Source organism: Gambusia affinis, linkage group LG09 (genome assembly GCF_019740435.1).
Source record: "Gambusia affinis linkage group LG09, SWU_Gaff_1.0, whole genome shotgun sequence".
Lineage (NCBI taxonomy): Eukaryota > Metazoa > Chordata > Actinopteri > Cyprinodontiformes > Poeciliidae > Gambusia > Gambusia affinis.
The window spans coordinates 8,807,109-8,823,595 of NC_057876.1; the positions used below are offsets into that span (position 1 = coordinate 8,807,109).

Here is a 16,487-nt window from a genome sequence, read left to right on the forward strand (position 1 = left end):
TCCAACAAACCCCAATCAAATATCATGTCAGCAAGTTTTAGAGAAGTTTGGTCACGACCTCCTAATTTGATTGAGGTGTGCTGGAGTGGGGGATGCATCCAAATGTTGCAGGACAGTGGCAGCCAAGGACAAGAGTTGCAGGTCACTAAAAATGATTTAACACAATTGGTTGTTGTTGCTACACTGTCATGTGTGTAGCTCCATGTTGGTCGGACAAAAAAGGCCCAGTAAAAATAGATTTAGGTTTGTGGTTATCATTTGGTATCATTTGTGCAAACTTAGCTAAAAAACATGAATGTCATTGCAATGCAGTGTATTTGCTCTAACCTAATGCCTTGTGCATCAGGAAGGGTCATTGTCTTCTTATTAGCCATGGAATATGTATACTTATAAATCAACTATTCTGCAGCATAATTAATCATTGCCCTTTGGTATAAATTGTGCACATGTCGCTGGAAGTGATACTTAAATAAATTAAAATGCAAACCCATTAATTAATTATATCTTTATTGTAGTAAAAACAAAACATCCCTCATAAAATACAGATTGGCTATTCTTAAATAGAAAAATACTTGTTTTATTTGGAAATAAAAGCTAGGATCCAACAGCTGACTCTGGAAAATGCCACAAGTTATTGTTCAGGACCTTAAAGTGCAGATGAGGGCCTCTTTTAGTTCATCAAGAGGAAACCAAGTCAGGATCTCTGAGAAACGAATGAGTTTTCTTCCCTTTTGAGATCCAGCAGTGCAACATCTAATCTATTAGAGACGGCGGAGGAGTAAACAGCAGCTCTGCCTCCCTGCCATGTGAACATCTGGGAACCAAGTTAGAAATAAACTGCTTCTCTGTCACTGTCTCCCCGTCTGACTGTCCTCCGTGTCGCTGAGATTCGAGGATTCGCCATCACTGCTGCCGGAGGACGCGTCTGACGTGTTGGATTCTATCACGGATGAAGGTCCGAGTATGATCAGGTGGTTGATGGATTGCTCTCTCTGCTGCTGTTGCTGTTCCTCTCCAGTCAGCAGCATGGCTGGCTGCGCAGCCGCGTCTGGCCGGATCGAGTGAATCAAGTTCCTCCTGGAGGTCTTCTCTGACCCTGAGCGAGGGCCTCTGGACTCCTGCTGAACCACGCCGGCCAGCAGCTCGGACAGCTCAGTGATGTAAATCTGCGCCATCTGTAGGGTGTCGTACTTGGATAACTTTTTCTCGTTTTCCAGCGATGGGATGACGCTCCGCAGCTCGTCAAAGGCTTTGTTCAGACCGTGCATCCGCCTGCGCTCCCTGGCGTTGGCTGCGACGCGCCGGTGTCTCTGAGGCCCCAAGCCGCTCCCCTTGTCTCCATCGGATGCCCTTGCGTGGCCTATCTCTGCGGACGCGCACTCGTGGAGTCTACCCACTGACCCGAGTTTCTCCAGTGAAATCCCAGCAGCCTCTGCAGATTCGTGCGCTTCCCTTCGCGAAAAGCCACAGACCGAATTGGAGGAAATCCACGTTTTGGAGCTGAGGTGGGCCAGATTTTTCTGTTGTAGCAGGGAGAAGTCCTCGGGGTACTCTGGCCAGCCCGGAAGCTCTGCTTTTGCGGTCATCGTCAGTGACAGCCCGCGCTCGTGCAGTGCAGTGGAATTGCGCACGGGATTCTCCGCGTCTTTGGAGAGGTTTGCTCGGCGCCGCCAATTTATAGAGCCTCCCCTCAGTCACCTTGCTGTCACTCCCTGCCCAGTGACAGCCCTGCTGTCTCAGGAGAGAGCAGCCTCTGACCCTGTCAAAGAACAATCAGACAAAGCTTGACTTTTTCTCTCCTATTGTGCTTTGTAACTCAATCACGACCTTGTTGTTGTCCTTACACATGAGGGGAGCGGGAGTATTAATCATTCAGGAGCGTGGATGGCACTGGAGGTCTAGAAAGTTTGGATAAAGGAAGAAATGGGAGTAACATCTCTCTTACTGGAATGGAAGTAAACTTTGCGAACACAATTTTAATGGATAAATGCAGATCATATTACAAGTGTGCTTGCCAAGACTCAACGGTATGCACAACGACTTTGGAGCTTGAACTGAAACAAGATCTACATTTAAACACACCGATGAAACAGGCTGTTGTAATTCAACCAGTACATTTGGTCTAGCAGTTTATTTTGACCGAGCTTAATCAACCTTCTGCGTAGAAATTTTGCAAGATTAATGGCTAATAGGTTCTAAAATATATAAAATATATATAAAATAAATATCGAGAAATATATCCTGTCAAGACGGCATGAAAATATTTTCCCTGACAACAACAGCTGAAGAAGTTGAAGAAGCTCAACTTGCTAATAAGTTTGACTGTATCATTAGCGGTGCTGCTAAACTACCTTAAGCTGGACCCAAACTCAAATTTTTAGTGCAGCAGAGAAACTTTTTCCATCACAAAACTCATGGCAATTTTTCTAATGTTCTATTTATAATGCAAGCCACAAAATCATACCAGCTTTTCATTTTTACTGCTGGTAACAACACACAATGAATGAGAATTGAGGACATTTCATCCTCTGTTAAATTCTTAAACCTTCTTCGAGGATTTGCAATCAAAATAAAGTGCTAATGTTGGTATGATTCAACCATTAATCAACATTACACTTGCGATATAAAATCCTTGATAAAAGTGTAAACCCCATTTACTAAAATTAAAACTAACTAATGGTTAATACCACCCAAAAAAAAAATCATTTTCACAGTGGTCAAAATAATCTTATTGAATTGACAGAAGATACGCTGCACATTAAATGCTGGTGTGTAGTGAACAGCAATCCTTTCTGGATTAACCATGAACCATCATCAGCCATGGTAAAATGAAGTTGAGTATTTTTCTGAACATAAAACTAACTATTGGCTCAGATCTCTGCGAGAGGGAAAGGCAGATCTGGAAAATAAATGCATGCTCAAACAAACAGTAAAAAAAAAAAAAAAAAAAAAGGCCAATCATTCCCTGATTATTTGCAGAAGAATAATAAAACGAACAGGTGGGAGACAAGGCTGAGACACACCTGGCTACACAGCGAACCCATGATAACTGATAAGTTGTCTCAATGCGATTTATGAATCCTTTAAGAGCAGGATGAAAACATTCATAAAAGAGGTAGTTGCACCATTAAATAACCAGGTTCCTGTTATAGTTGTTGTTGCCAAAATGAAGATGTTGCTTTTTTGTGAAGGATGATTGATTAGGCTACAAATTTCAGTTTTAGTAACTTGGCTCCTGCCCTGTGCCTATCAGCTGGTGTCCCCTGGCACCCCTCACACGCCACGCACCTCTGGTGGACACAGTGTCACCCACGTCTCCCATATGCTGCCCACGGCGCTCCGAAGCTAATCACTCATTAGGGCGTCAATTACAGCAGAGGACCGTGACCTGCCTCGCCGCCAGCAGTTTAATGAGCCCTGGTCTTAGTTGAATAAATCGGCACGTTCTTCTCCCGGGGAGTCCATTCAGGTTTTTTTTTTTTTGTATTATTTGGGGTCCTGCATGAATATTTCATTCCTTCGGCATCACTGCCAGCACAACAGCCTGTAACCCTGCGTGCAGGCTTTAAAAATGCGGCTACACTTCCCATCTGGTGCAGGGCGGGAGCGGAGGAGTGGCAGCGCAGGCCGAGGAGGTGTGAGGAACATTGCTGAGGTCAACTTCCACTGACCCTCTGAAGAGCCCTGTGGCTCCTGCTGGGGGCCTTTACTTTACACTGAGATGTGGTAGATAGTATGGACTCCATGTTAACTCACTTCAGGTCAGTCACAGGCTTCACAACTGAAAGGTGCAGTAGCTATACATAGAGACATTAGAGATTTCAATATATAAATAGATTATAATATGAAGCTATTTAAAAACAATTGGCCCAAGTTTATTTCCAGTTACATTGAAATGTATTGATATCTTTAGTAGAATTATAAAATAACCAAAAGCTATGTCAGCAGAAACATTGTGGCGTGCAGAAAAAAATAATAAATAAATAAATAAGATTTTTAAAATAATGTAAAGTTTTAACCAGGTTATTTTATTTATTTTAAATCTGAATGTTGTCATCTCAATAAAATATCTGTTAAATTTTACTCACCCAAGCAAGCAAATAATAACAAATAAATATCATGACTAAGAGGTAAATATATTTAATATTAGATATTCTTGCTTATAAGCCCAAGCTATGTTTTACAATTGCATAATTAAGTAAAGTTAAAATATAAGTTATCTATTACTTTACGTCCCTAAATTGCTTTTGAGTCCGATTAAATAAAATGTATGCAGAAACATTATTTAAATAAAACAATAGAAGTACAATCTGATGACTGATGCCACCAACACAAACACAGTTTTTGATGGAAACTCCAAATAGCCTCAAACACGTAACTCCTAACATTATTATTTTCATTAGTAATCATTTTTTCCGACTCTCTGCTGTCGGAGTGAACACGGTTAGTCGACCTGGTTGGACAAATTTCCCTCAGAAAATTTCACAACATCCGTTCTCCGCCAATGGCTGCGCACAACTAGTCACCGGCCTGGCAGCCAGAGAGCTGCAGATGACGGCCTCCGGCCCACGATGTCAGTGATGGAACCTGGCATCAGTCCAGGCGCTTTGTTTCCTGAGCCTCAACCATTATTCAAACCATAATCAGCCAAGAACAGCAGCACCCACTTGTGTCGACACAATGTCCCCATGGCTGCTGTTCAGCTAACCACCTGAGCTGCTGGATTTAGCATCGGTGGCTTGGACTTGAACCCAAAAGAGTTCATTGCTGTTACAAACGTCTGACCAATAGCAGAAATCATCGGAGTCAAAAATCGTTTGAATTTTTTTCTTTAGATTTCACCGTTTTAAGATTCATGGATTTTATTTAAAGACGAACAAAATGTCTGAAGGGCAAGGATTCGTGTCTTGCCCAACATTCTCAAATGTATTCAGGCCTAGACTTTGACTAGGACGGTCAAAAACGTAAAAATTCTTAGATCTGAACAGTACCATTGACTGCCGGGTGTTTTTCTGCGTTCTGTATTTTTCTTCTGTCCCTGCTAAATAACAATCACCCCCACTACCATGTGTCACTGTGGAGATGGCGTGTCCAGGCTGATGCAGTGTCTCACATAAGAAGTTCAGTTTGTCCTCATATCGTAACTAATATGTTCTAAACATCCCCAAGGCCGCCAGGGAACAGGTGTGTTTTCACTGAGGTTAATGTACCGACAGATGGACTCTATTCACTAATTAGGGGACTGCTGAAAATAATGGGTTGCACTGGATTTAATTTAGGTGTATTACACACTTTTCAAATGTCCTTTAAAAAAAAAGAAAAAAAAGACAGAAAGCATGCATCCTTTATGTTCCACTTCTGTGCCTCTATATGCTACTTTTTCACATACAATTCCAGTTAAATGCACTGAAGTTTGTTATTTTTATGGCAAAATGTGGGAAAAACCCTATAAATGTACTTCTACAAGGCACTGCACATGGCCTGGTTATTTTAATAGCAATCATACTTATTAAACACGGCGTGACGGGTGATGTGCCAAGCAAACCAAACAGACTTGATATTTCTCAGGGGATGCAATCAAACCAATTCAGTGAACTCCCCGGGGAGCCACCAGGGCCCCAAATGTTCTCTCGTCTTTTAGGCTTGATTTAAGACAATTTTGTCCAATTTAAAGATTAACTCATGCTACATTTATTTTTTGTGAGCTCCACACAAGAACAGTCAAATTTTGTCTTTAATATTGCGACAAGTGACTAATTTTGTTTTTGGTCTTGCTGAAAGCTCCAAGCCACATTAGTGAATAAAGTAACCTAAACCCTGGTTTATTGTTGCTTAATATTGTTACATTATTATTACAGTACTACTGGTATATATTGGACGTATTTGCAAAAAAACAGGTCTAAGAAAGTGTAATAATTGTGATAAATAAGGGATGAACAAGAAACTTTAAACTAAAAATACCTTATTCTTTTTTGGTTCAGTAAAAAAGAAAAAAAAAGAATATTATTTTCTATCAACAGGATTTCTACCGCCACACCGTTTCGGATGCTTTGGTAATAATGTAAAGTTGATGAGTCTTAGTGGAAGTTTCCGTGTCAACTATCCTTTTATTTAATTAAAGATCCTTCAATTTCCTTACAAAAGACTGTGTGGATTATTTTACACACTCGTGCACCAGCAACAGAGAGCCTCTTGATGTTGGAAACAGTCCATAGTCTGTAATTATCCCCTCACACCCGAAGCTACGGAGGTGGTTCTGGTGAGCACAGAGAGAAAGCTTAATGCTTGGGTTTCAGACGCAAATTAGGACAATTAGCGGCCTCATTAATTTGGGAAGAGGGAAGTAATATTCTCCTTACAGAAACGGTTCATTAAGTTAATGGTATCTGTGGCAAAGGGCTAATTGATGAACTCAAAAAGACACTGGGTAGTTTTTTCTCTCTCTCTCTCTCTCTCTGACTTTATGCTGTGTGTCATCATCTTTCGTTTAGAAGCTGCTTGCAATGATCTCCAGCTCTCCTTTCGGTCACCTCGAGCATAACCGCGCGCTGCTCCAGTGAAGTGGAAGGAAATGTCGCGATGCTTTAAGTCGAGGTCCTGCAGGGGGTGCCTTTTCAGTCCGAGTCCGACAGACGGGGTCCGGAGGAGCGGTTCTTCAGGCAGAACAAAGCAGGTCTTACAGGCGGACCTGCACCAATGATCACAGTGTTCCGGGCGACACGTGCCACTCAGCATCTGTAAGCGGGATATCTTGCTTGGATTGTGCATAAAAAAAAAACAAAAAACCCCCCCCAAAAAACAGCTTATTTTTTTATGCACCTAAAATAATACTTTAACCACGCCATTATTTACTTTAGAAAGACAACCCACTGGAGCTGTGTGTATGTGGAAAAAGTGAACTGTAACTTAAAAAAAGCTTTTTATTATGTATTTTTAATATTACTGTAGAACTGTGCAGGGTATGAATTGCTGGAGATACCCCTTTGATCCGGGTATAGACAATTAATCAATCAATCAATCAACCAATCAACTTTATATTTATGCCATTAAGTAGAGTTGGTTGGGTGGATGAATGGATATCTTTAATCATGGTTCACATGGAGCCTGGAAGACACTTATTATTGGTTGTTAACCCAGACTAACAAACCACATTAATTTGTTGTTGCTATGGAGCCGGTATTTAGGTAAATAGTTATTTAAAGTCTCTTCCTTCACACATACAGCTGTTTTCAGATCTGTCTTTCTGCTTAGTAGGTTTATTTTCTGCTTTCAGCTAATGAAAACACATTTAGTTTCTTAGAAAAGTTGAATGCTACATGCAGGGCCTGCTGCTGAGAAGCATCCCCTCTGCATTGTGCTGCCACCACCGTACTTAACAGTGAGGATGGTGAGTTTGTGGTGGCATGGAGTGTTTGGTGTCTGGCCAACTTTGTTGCCTGGTGGCCAAAAAGCTTCATTTTGATCTCATCAGCTCTTGGCAAACTCAGCTCAGATCAGTTTTCACTTTGACATTAAATGTTTGTTCTTTTGTAATATTTTACAAAATATTTGTATTTGTAATATTTGTAAAAGAAACAAAAGGTTAGTGAAAAATATGTGTAATACCTAACAATAAGCTTTGGTACAACAAAGAACCTTCAACCATGAACAAATCTTCTCAACTTTTTTGAGCTTTGTGTAGAAAACACAACCACGTATCTTATTTCTAAAAGGCGGTAGTGCTAACGTGTTTAGATGCACAAATTTACAGAATTAAGCTAAACATTATTCCTTAAATTCAGAGTAAGACAAATATGAGAACATACTGAAAATATCCATTAAACACACACATCGTTGTACTTTCGCCACTCAATATAGGTGGAGGACGTATCCTACATTTATACAAATAATCCCATTTTTGCATGAACCTTTAATCTTTTCTAATCTGCTGATTGTTTTTCAAATACTATTAAAACCTTGTGAAACCACAATGAAATGCATGTTTTAGTGTTGTCTTTTTTTTTTTTTCTTTTTAATGTACCAGCACACCATATGGCAGATAGGCAAACACGTGCGTTGACTGTGTTGTAAAGAACCAGTCCATCAACTGAAAGAAGAAAGGCGTCCAGACACTTGAGCATCAGGGACCCTGAAAGCTGTCAGCGGTGGATAGACACTTATTATCCATTACACACTGAATGCCTGGGCGGGCTATTGTGGTTGTAATGACATCATTATATGCCGTTGATGGGCAGGCGTGCAGATGAGCGAACAGCATCTTTGGCCCAATCCATTTTTATCATGAAGGACTCTGTTGAAACTTTGGCGCTGGGCCCAAGTGAGAGTTGTTTTCTATTGTTCACACACTGCAACGCATTTCTAAGACCCAGAAAGGAGAGAGCACTTTTTTTTATTTTTATTTTTAATGCACATCTTTTTGTGTCCGTTTGCGGCGTTAAAAAGGTGAGGCCACCTTGTGGCGATTTGTGAAGCTTCGGTTCAGTTTGTGGTGGTGTTGTTTTGGAAGACGTCCCACAGTGACCATTCACATAAAGTTGAAACCAGAAGTTTACATGCATAAACTAAAAAGACGCATTCACATTTTTGTCTCACTGTCTAAAGTTAAATCACACCAAACATTTCTTGTCTTAGATCTGCTGGAGTTGCCACAAAGTGAGAGAAAGAGCATGACAGAAATTTATTATTTATGTCTTCAAAGTCAGAAGAACGTGTGTATGTCCTGGGTGTGTTTAATCTTCTGGTTTCAAGTGTTAATAGCAGAAGTTTGACATGTGGATGTATAAAAACAGATGAAAACAAACTTGTTAAATGTTCCCTGAAGCTGCAGAGCCACAAGATTAAAAGTAGAAATCATTTTATCTTCCTTTTCCCCATGGCTACTGTTTGCCTCCGTGATCATTTTCAGTTCTTCCTTTATTAGTTTGTGTTGGTTTGTATTTAATTGTACGTACAGCCATTTTTATTTATATTGTTTGTCGTTTCTATTATTTATTTTTAAAGTCTCTTCTACTACCTTAGTGTCAGATCTCCAAATTCCTTCTTTGAAGAGTTTTTGCAGGTGTTTGTTGCAGTTTTGTGTCATCTCCTGCCTGTTGTGAGTCCTTTTGATGTATCTTTGTGGTTCGTTAAAGGAGCTGAAAACCTCTGTGGGCTTTCTTTGTGATTTTCAGTCCTACTTGGAGTGGGAGCCAAAAATCTTTGTTGTTCTGTGAATCGTATGCTTCCCTTTGCCATCCAGGCTCTTTGCGGTTTGACTGATGACGAACACAAGATCCTAACAGTCTCTTTAAATGAAATCTCTTGTGCAATTCTGTTGTTGGGTATGTCTTTATTTTGTATTTTAATTCCTACGGTTTGTGGTTTACGGTGAAATTTCAAAACTGTAATGTGGAAGGAAAATGATACATCGCTTTCATTTTTTTTTTTATTATAAAAACTGAAATTGCATCATGCATTTGTATTTCACTTCCTTTAAGGGGGGTAAATATCTTATGTATTTTTTGTACCTGTGTTTTCCAGGTACAAAGTGTCATTTCACAGCACAGTCAGGTAACTATGCTACCTTCAGTTTTAAAAATACTGTACATTTCAAACATGGCTTAAAAGCAATTTGACAGATTCGGTCTCTTTAAGAACCTCCTACTCTTCCCTACACTCCATCTTCAGCACGCCGTCACAGCAGTGCTTCTCATCATGCTGTTTTTGGATGTGCTAAGGAGTGTTGGAGTGAGAGGTGGTTCGTATGAGAAGCTCAGCAGACTCAGAGTCTCACCAGGTGTTTGTTCATTGCTGCTGCCGCTAGTCTAGTGGAGCTGAGTGGGGAAGGCATGGGGGAAGGAGGCTCTGTGAGGTGGAAGCTCGACCTGAAGAACAAGTGTTTAAGCACCCCAAAAGGCTTCCACAGAAAATTCAAAGATTTCTCAAACATGCATGAAAGAATCGAAGAAACACTCCAGGTATGTTTTTCATTTGGTAATAACATTATTATGGGATATGAGGCTAAAAAAATGAGTTGTGCATGATACCTCTTCCCCTTTAAAGCTACAAAAATGATCAAGTGAAGCAGTTCAATCATGTTTAGATTGTAAACCAGAATTCTAAACCATCGGCGCTTAACCATTCAATCCGTGTACCAAAAATGGAAAGAGCGTTTCACAAATGTAATCCCCCCAACTAAACCTAGGCTAATCAAAAAAGAAACTCAGAAGCCCATAGTAACTCTCCAGGTGCTGCACAGATCCTTCACCTTTCTGCCTTATAAAACTCATCAAATGTGGTGGAAAACTGCCCCCCTTCACATCAATCTAAAAAGAATTTCACCCACACAATGAAGTGTGATAGTGGATGCATAATACTGTCAGGCTTCTTTTCTTCAATATGGCTTCTGGACCTGGTCAGAGTTGATGGGAGGGAGATAAATCCCAGTGAAATACTGGAAAGACAACAGTGAGAGGCTGCGGCAGACTTGAGTCATATCAACTTAAGTGGGTATATTAAAATAATGAGTACACAGATGCTTTCCCTCACTAAATTTATTCTTTTTTTAATTTTATCTGAGTGATTTTATCCCTCTCATATTTCGGCTCCCAACCGGCTCCAAGTAAATGGCAGTTAGAGATAAGATTTATTGTGGTAACAAATAATAAGCTTTCAAATGAATCCGAAGAGCTTTCAGGGCTTGGGTGCCAGGTTTGCTGCAATACACCCAGATTCCACCAGATGGAGACAACACAACAGGCAACACACATGTGGCATTAATGGCATCATGTCAGAGTGGGTTCATTGTTCAGTCAGAGGAACCACACAACACATTTCAGAACTGCCAGTCAGATACAAATCCTGCAGCATGCAGTGATGGAGTGGATACAAAAATATGGAGGCTTGAGTGAGAGTCAGAACCAGAAGTTTGATGGGGCAGAATAGATGTCATGACCCCATAATAACACAATCCAAATTGTCATGAACATATAAAAGATGGACTTTTCTTATATGAGCAACTTAAAGGGATCAGCACCACATTGTCATTCAGTGTCAGGTTACAAGGTAAATCTGACTCGGGCTGTCGTCAGGTACATTAAGTGTCTTGCAGCCATCAGTAGAGAGCAGTAGCACTCTTTGTAGGGAGCTGAGCAGAGCAGCATGTGGCTGCTTGTCAGTTGAGATGAGCAACACTTTGTCCACTGACCCCTCTGACCTTGTGGACTGAATTAAACGTGCCTCACAAAGTGAGAGTCGTTATGATGTGGCTATCTCTGAATCACAGCAGACTGTTTTCACTTAGCGATCGGCTAAAAGTGCGTGACCTTCAGCGTCTTTAATGTCCATAGAGTGAGTGGAGTGCCTCAGAAATCACGGTGTATTACTCTCACCTTACCCTGTTGTCCTCTTTGCTATGATCTCTGCATGTGTTTGTTATATGGCATTAATGCTGTGGATTTATTTGTATGTCAGACACTTTTACAAAAAAATCTAAAAACAGAGAGAGAGGGAAGGTCTCAGGAGTGGGTCACAGAGACTTTGTTCTTGAAAGGGAGATAAATAACAACAATGCCTGTCTGTGATCACAGTCAGGAGGTTAGTGCAGCAAGATTATTTCATTAGAGAGAAAGTGACAGACGCAACCAACTGCAGTTATTGTGATGCAATCCCTGTAGTTTGGCACTAAAGATTATTCATCAACCCTCCGTACAGATTTTCTATGGTCAATAAAAATAATTGGATTGAGAATCAGTAACGTCCTAGTCTAAGCCGACGTCCAGTGGGGGGAGGTGTGTTTTGCAACCTTTAGTTTGTGTTCCTGCGTCCAATTATTACTGCTCTGTTTTTGGGGGCTTTGTGCCTTAACCATGATTCAGCTGGAGGAGATGGGGTGGTGTGTGTGTGTGTGTGTGTGTGTGTGTGTGGGGGGGGATTTAAGGAATAATGATATGCCATCATATTAAACTAACATTTAATATGAAAAGAGCAGCAAACTGCACCTGCTAGCTAATTGTTCCCATGCTGGCACTCCGGATGGGTGCGATCTCTGCTTTCAAAGCCTTGCCTTCAGATGTGGGAGTGTGACTCGGGAGTGGCGAAGACTGAGAAACGCAGCGAGGCAGAGGAAGCATGAGACGGCTGATGGCAATCTGCGTCTTAATCCAAGCAGAGCTGATTTTGCTGCCATAATCCCCAAGTGATTTCCATCTGTAATGTACGCCGGCGGGGACGCCGGAGGATTTGTGACGGTGGCCATCGCTCCTGCAGAAAGCCCTTCCTTAATGCTGCCTTCATTGTGGCGTCACAAAGGAGATAAAAGGTCATCGTCACAGATCTGCTGCATGTAAACCATGTGGTCTTTCTTTGGGATTCTCAGCCATTTGAAGCTACTGAGGGCAAGAGGCATGTGTGATGTAGGCTGAGTGAAACAGCGAGCAGAGATGTTTAGACTGAAAGGGAAAGACGAGGGATGACTTTAGAGCAGAAACACGTAGCTGAAGTCGGTAGCAGTAACAAGGTAAAAGTTTCTGCTTGGGATGAGAGAGAGGTGCTAAAAATATGTTGCTCCTCAGATTGCTTAGTCACATGCCAGAGAGAAGTCCTCCTCCTGATAGGGAGACTCATAGCTTGTTACCAGTAGAAGATCAAATCGATTTTATGATGGGGGACATTGGGTTTTTATCTTTAAGCATTTTATTCGTCTTCAAAAAGTAATTCTTGCTTGAAAGCAAGAAACAGATCAAACGTCAAGTTTTGTTCGTATGATTATCTCAGCTGGAAGTGCAGAGTGGCAGAGAGGAAGGTAAAACTGTTGCTTCACTTATTCACTGACATGTTTCGGTTTTTGGCTCAACTCCACAACACCAATGGAAACTGATTCCTCAAATATTTTTGTTTCAAACGTATAAAACAACAGATGGAAATGTGCATATTCTGTAGAAATCTGATACACACAAAAAACATGCTCTTTAGAAAATTTACATTTGAAGTTAACCAGCTGAGTCAATTTTAGTTTCTTATTTTGAAGTAATATGTCAAGTGTTGTTGTCTCTCCACAGTCCAAAAACGTGACTGTTGTGTCAATTGGTCTCTCTTTAGATTTAGGTGCAAATGGCCCTTTAATTCTTTGAGATTCATAAATTTAACCAAACCATATTTGTCAATCATGGACTCTTACAACCACTTTATAAATAAAGTCTCAGGATTTTTTGTTTGGTTTTTGCTGTAATCTTCAAGCAAGTTGTTGCTCTTGTGATGTTATGAATGGATCGAAAACAAAACTAATCAACATTATTAATATACTTATTTGTTTAAATATAACATTTATTCAGGAATCTTCCAAATTTTACCTATTAAATCTGAAAAGCCCATCATTTACCTTAACATTGAAACTGATTGTAAAAAAAAACAAAAAAAAACAAACAAACAAGTCAAATGTATCCGTTATGTCTACAGTCATGGTGCTTTTTGACTCGACACAACTCTTCGTGTTTCAGCACAGACATTATCCTCTCATCATGGGTGGGATCATCATGAACTGTGTGAAGCTGCAGTAACACTAGACCCGCAACAGCCCTGTGTGTCTTCATGACATTATTCTGATTTAGCAGACACATTTCCCCAAAAGATGAGAAGCATAGAGGAAGAGTCTCACTTATGACAACGACAATAAAAAAAAATTTAAAAAATGGCAGCAATAAGATGTGTGGCAGTGAAGGTTTTCTGTTTAGCTTCTTTTTAGACCACACACTTCTTTCTTGCACACACTTGAGCACAAGTCCCACAGGATCAACAAAAACTATAATGCAGTTCTGCTTGAGAGTAATTGTTTGCTTTACCATGACAACCATTGTGCGCTGGAAGCTCAGTAAGGGGTGTGTGGCAGTCCTGCAAAGAATAAAGGATGGGTATTAGAGGGAGGAGAAGGGGGCCAGAAAGGTGTTGCTGGGAGGAGGGCGGGCTGCCCAAAATGCCTGGCATCTCAAGGTCAGCGGCAGCGCCCTGAGGCGGGAAGCGCTGTGAGGAATGGCGATGTCAGTCAGAAACCTCCCTCACCTCACTGGCCCTGTCAATTTGCCAGCAATAATTAATCTCTCTCCGGTTAAATATAAAGATTGTAAATCACAGCTTGAACCGGCACCAACGGGGGGCCTTTATCTGTCAGCTACACACCTCGGCAAATGGCCTTTTGTAAGCAGGTAGCACAGCAGCCACCTACCAGTCGTCCTCTTGGTTTCTCCAACAACGATGCAACCTTTCTCCGAGCAGTTCAGCAGAGGATCAAGTAGTGGCACAGAGGGGAAAAGCTGATTCTTTAAGAGCGAAATGTTTTCTTCACGCTCGCGAGTAACACAAAGAAAAGTAGAGATTTCTACTATATGAAATGGAGAGCTTTCAATGGCTTATGAAGAATGAGGACACTGACGACGACCTTCTTCGAGTCTTTGCTCTTGTGCGAGCTGCCTTGGCTTGAATGTAGCGAGGGCAAAAACTGACGCTTTTTCTTCCCTCCGTCACAAACTGGCCGTTCATGAAGGACAAACTGTTTATTTCTTACTTCGCACCGTTTCAAACAGCAAACCTGATGCCATGTTTACAGCAGACGGCCTTTTCATTTTTCTAAGATGGCCTGACATCTGCGTGACAGTGAGTTAGTGAGAGAAAATATTCCTCAAGAGAGATAATGACATGCTTGCGTCCTGCTCTATCGTGATCTCACTTGTTTCCACCACAAGTCAACTCCTTCGTCAAAGCTTGCACAAGCATTCGCCCCACTTTTTCAAATTTTTGCCACGTTTTAATCACGATATTATGATATATAGGATTGCTTTTGTGACACGGCACCAAATTATGGAGTCATTGAGAAAAGAAATTTGGATGGTGAGGTACACATTTGTATTCAATCTGTTTTAGTCTGATACGCAAAGAATAAAGTGTAACCAGTTCAGCTCCAGTCCCAGAGAGAATGTGTCTTTGTATATACACCTGAATTACATGATTGGGTAATTGGCATGAATCTGCAAAACGTGATGCCTGCTGAGGATGTCATTTGATCATTTGATTAAGTGCATTAAACTTGGGACACATTCGAATATTGCAGGACACCAGACCGCGAGGATTGGTGTTGGACAACCCAGCCTGAAGGAGTGATCCAATCAGCGAAGAGAGCCCTCCTGCGTGTAACTTAATCTCAGTCTAAATCCCGTCTAATTCACTGAAGGCGTCAGAGGTTTTGCTGGAAAACACCGATAAACAAGCAGCACGCTGAAATCCAAGGAAGAAAGCAGAAATGTCAAAGGGGGGGAAAGTGTTGGAGAAGCTTAAAGCTGTAAAATTGTACCACAAAGATCAAGCTGAGGACTATTTAGAGGAAAAAGTCTGGGAAAGTTGCGAGTTTTCCAAGACGTCAACATTTGAATCAGGCAAGAGATGAGAAACAGCTACATATGCATGCAGTACAGACCAAAGGTTTGGACACACCTAATTGAATTCAGTTAGAAGGTGTGTCCAAACTTTTGGTATGTACTGTATGCACATGCACATCACCACCACATGGAAACAGTGGAAGCAGGATAATCATGTGGGAATGCTTTTACGTAGCATGGACTGAAAGGTGGGTGGAGCCCACTCAGAAAACCTGAAAAAGAAATCCTGTTAGAGGCCAAAAAAGAGCTGACTGAGACTTTGATATTTTGCATTGAAGAATGAGCAATCTCTTCATGTTCAAATAAATGCACTCAGAAAGACTTCCTGCTGTAGACGCAGCAAAAGGCACGGAGTCGAACACCGGGAACTGCCTGCCGTACATTTCAGATTTTTCATTTTAAAATGTTTTTAGAGTCACGTGTTACTTTCCTTCCTCTTCCCCGCGCCACCGGAGAATGTGAAAGTGAAAAAACGTTCAAGAGGTATTAACGCTTTTGCAGGGCACTCTCTTTACGTCCATTTTCACGAAGCAATTTTCTCTGGAAAAAAAAAAAAGTGTCTGTTTTTTTGTACTTTTCGTGAGGCGGACTGCATGTTTGTCTTTACGGGGAGCTGCTAAGGCTGCACACTGTTGTGCTTGGCAAATGTATTGCTGAGAGTTTGACAAAACCTCTTTGGGGTGCACTCAGACGCTGGTTGCGTAAGTTTGTTTTGTGCTGCCACCTCCCTCCCCCATGAACGAGGGAGGCATAACAGAAGAGGGAAACAGCAAATGTGGGCACATGCAGACCCCTTTAAAGTGTACGAGAGCCCCACCCACCCTTCAACGCTGCCGCTGCCATACTCCATGACTAATGCAGCCAGTCACTGTTTCTCCTCAACTAGTCCCCGAGAGCTGAATTAATTGGCTGTCATCATGCTAGCTCTCACTCTTTCTGTCACACACACACACACACCCACCCACACACACACACACCAACATGGATGGCATGATCAAGATATAAATAACCTGAGACAACATGGCATTTAAGTGAAAGGCAGCTACAAACACAGTGTGCTATATTCAGCGGAGACTGCTTATT

General features: G+C 41.3%; 1 protein-coding gene across 1 annotated transcript; it reads right to left on the reverse strand.

Moving 5' to 3' along the window:
- Positions 1 to 481: 481 nt before the first annotated feature.
- atoh1b (atonal bHLH transcription factor 1b) lies at positions 482 to 1,865 on the reverse strand. The gene has a single exon (XM_044126172.1). The coding sequence runs from the start codon at positions 1,584 to 1,586 to the stop codon at positions 849 to 851; it is 738 nt and encodes a 245-aa protein (XP_043982107.1). The 5' UTR covers positions 1,587 to 1,865; the 3' UTR covers positions 482 to 848.
- Positions 1,866 to 16,487: the final 14,622 nt, after the last annotated feature.